The sequence below is a fragment of the Etheostoma spectabile genome, chromosome 6, assembly GCF_008692095.1.
Source record: "Etheostoma spectabile isolate EspeVRDwgs_2016 chromosome 6, UIUC_Espe_1.0, whole genome shotgun sequence".
Taxonomy (NCBI): Eukaryota; Metazoa; Chordata; class Actinopteri; order Perciformes; family Percidae; genus Etheostoma; species Etheostoma spectabile.
Genome location: NC_045738.1, coordinates 23153744 through 23156616, shown reverse-complemented (window position 1 = coordinate 23156616; position 2873 = coordinate 23153744). Strand labels below are relative to the sequence as shown.

The following is a 2873-nucleotide window of genomic DNA, read 5'->3' as shown; positions in this document are numbered from 1 at the left end:
CGACCGGGAAACCAACAGCTAACGTGAGTTGTTAAAACTTCTTTTTAGTGAACTTCTGTGTACACAAACAATGTTCTCAATGCTGAGTTCATGTGAAAGCCCCTGGTGAGACTTGGAGCAACGTCTCATGTTGTGTCGAGCCTTCTTAGTGTTTTTAAAATAGCTATTTTGATGCTATCATAGTAGTAACCCTAGCTCTCCCATTCAAAAGGCCATTTGAGTGAAAAATGATAATACGATCAATCTTAAAAGTGCCACTTCTGTCCTAAATATGCTTTTAAACAAAAGTTTGACTAGGGTACGTTCACAAAAAGACCCTATTGCATTTTGGCGAGAGTTAAGCTTTAATGGAATCTTTCAGTTGGGTGTTGAACACATGGCACTGACACTATGGCATGTTTTTCTGTCACTGTGAGAACCTCACATTGTAGTAGTCACGTGACACTCAGGCTGACTTAGAACTGGGTATCCGTGAACATGATCCTGGTTAATGAATGATACTACCAATCAAATAAAACCAATAAAATCCATTTTACCAAGAAGAAATTACAACATCGCTGTACAATTTTAATGTTTTATTCATCTGCTCCTTTACACCATAGTCAAGCCTCTCAAAACTCAACACACACACACACGAGCCCTGTCTCTGTGTGTAACAGAGTTTTTCCTGCATGCCTCTACAACGTGTTATGTTAGACAGCCAATTGCAAGCAGTGTCTTGGTAACAGCATGCTTCATGCTTATTGGCTCACCGACGCTGATGAGATCCTCCTTTAGGTATTGAAATTTATATATACATACACTACCGGTCAAAGGTTTGGGGTCACTTAGAAATTTCCATTGCACTCCATTATAGACAGAATCCCAGCTGAGATCAGTTGCCTTGTTTTTTTGACCAGGGCAGCAGTTTTTAGATTACATTATGTGCTTACAAAATTGCATAAGGGTTGTCCAATGTTTTCTTAGTTAGTTTTTTTAATGATATCGATTAGTAACAGAAGGTGCCTTTGGAAACTTGGATGAATGGTTGCTGTAATGGGTAATGTAGATATTGCATTAAAGATCACCCACCCACTCAGATCAGCTGCTATCCTGTGCTCTACTGGAAGTGAAATGGAAATTTGTAAGTGAACCCAAACTTTTGACCGGTAGTGTAGTATATAGGTATACTTGATGCTATCAATTTATTGCTATTTAGAGTGAATTATCAACATGTAACATGGTTTTAGAACACGTTACATCAAAATAATTGCAATTTAGCCCATTTAAAAGACAAAATTATAGATATGAATCAACACTAAAAGGAATTTAATTGGAGCACCCACATGTTAAAACAAGAAATAAAACAACAAAGGATAGTGCATAATAAAATAAACAATACAAGAATTCGGAGGATATGGATTTAGAACATGTCCATAATGATTTGAATAAAGAAATGTTTTGAGAATGTCCACTGAACCTAATGTCCTGTGGAGTCAATTCGGTCGGTGCCTTAAAAGTATCGAAGTTCGGTACCCAGCCCCACCCTAACTACACTGGGATAAGGAAGTCAACATCACACCACATAGTTTTTGATGCACTGAATAGGCTGCTTCCTGTTACACAGCCATCAGTGGTGTGTTGTTATTTCTTCTGCAAAAATCAATCATATACAATACCTAAACTATACATTAGTGGTGCAGTATATTGAAAAAATAAATGACTCAGTGGCCATACACTTCATCCATCCAGTATCAGCATTGCTTATCCTCTCTTTTCATCATCTCAGTCATTCTCATATTAACATTCCTCTCAAATGGATCACGTGTGATTCCTAGATGAGCTAAGTCCTCATTTGTCTTTTGTCCGTATCCACCAAAAACCAAGTGACGACGGCGATACAGAAAATGGATAAGTGTTCTATGTTTGTGAAGCTTTTGTCCAGCAGAGGTGGTTTTCTCCTGCAAACATGTTGATTCATTTGTAACGAAGAAGTGGATGTCGGCCGTCAGTTTATACTGTATGCAATCACCTTGGCTCTGTGGGAAGTTAAGACGGAGACTGGGTAGAGTAAGTCTGTAATAGGAATATAAAAAGGTGGACTCCACGTTTTCTTCCTTTACACTTTTTTCTTTAAATTTAATTTCATGTTACTTCCCCTTTTGCTGAAAAAAAAAGGAAAAATGAAATGCTGACCAGTTGTGATATTTTTTCGCCAGCCGCAACCATCGCGTGCATCCGATCTGCCGAGAGGAAGCAGTCAGGTTACTGCGTTCCACTAGGATGGCCCGCGCCTATTCAGAGGGCGCCTACTCCTCCGACTATGACTACGAGAGGTATTGACATGCACTGCTGCTGCATATGTGCATCCGCCATCGTGTGGTCTTCTCAAGTTGTCCCTCGTCCGTCTTTAATTTAACCGTGATCGTACACGTGATGACAGAAAATGATATCCTGATATGATGATATCAGTTTTTGTTAAAGCGTCATCACAGCTCTGAAGTTGTGTCGATGTAAACCAATAACACACAACTGCCTCTGTCTGTTGAGGCTCAGAGCTATTTGTGTTGCTGGCCAGCACCTGACTGTCTCTTCGTTGATGTCCTTGTTCATGTACCCATGCACATTATACCAACAGCGGTATGTTGCTCAGTGGTGTGTGTATACATTTTAGTGTTGTCCTTTTATTTATTTTTTACTTGCTCACCTATACAATGGCATCTGGGATGCATTGCTCTGGGCTGCGCAGTAGCTTTGTAAACCCTCTGTTTGCCCTTTGGCTTCTGGTGTCTAGCCAAAATGAGCTGCCAGGGCCGTTTCAAGCACCCATAGAAAGGCCTGCCGGTCACCCATCCATCTCCAGGACCCACGCCAGCGTTCTAGTGCACCAATAA

General features: G+C 40.3%; 1 protein-coding gene across 34 annotated transcripts in view; it reads left to right on the top strand.

The window, feature by feature from the left end:
- The window catches only part of rims2a (regulating synaptic membrane exocytosis 2a), a 192741-nt gene that overhangs the window by 127908 nt on the left and 61960 nt on the right, over positions 1-2873 (top strand). For 11 of the 34 annotated variants that reach the window (XM_032517822.1, XM_032517820.1, XM_032517797.1 and 8 more), the window contains one exon: positions 2199-2315. The exons of the other annotated variants lie outside the window; for them this stretch is intronic. In XM_032517822.1, the coding sequence (XP_032373713.1) occupies positions 2199-2315 (117 nt within the window). The remainder of the gene's footprint in view (positions 1-2198; positions 2316-2873) is intronic. 34 annotated transcript variants of the gene reach the window in all.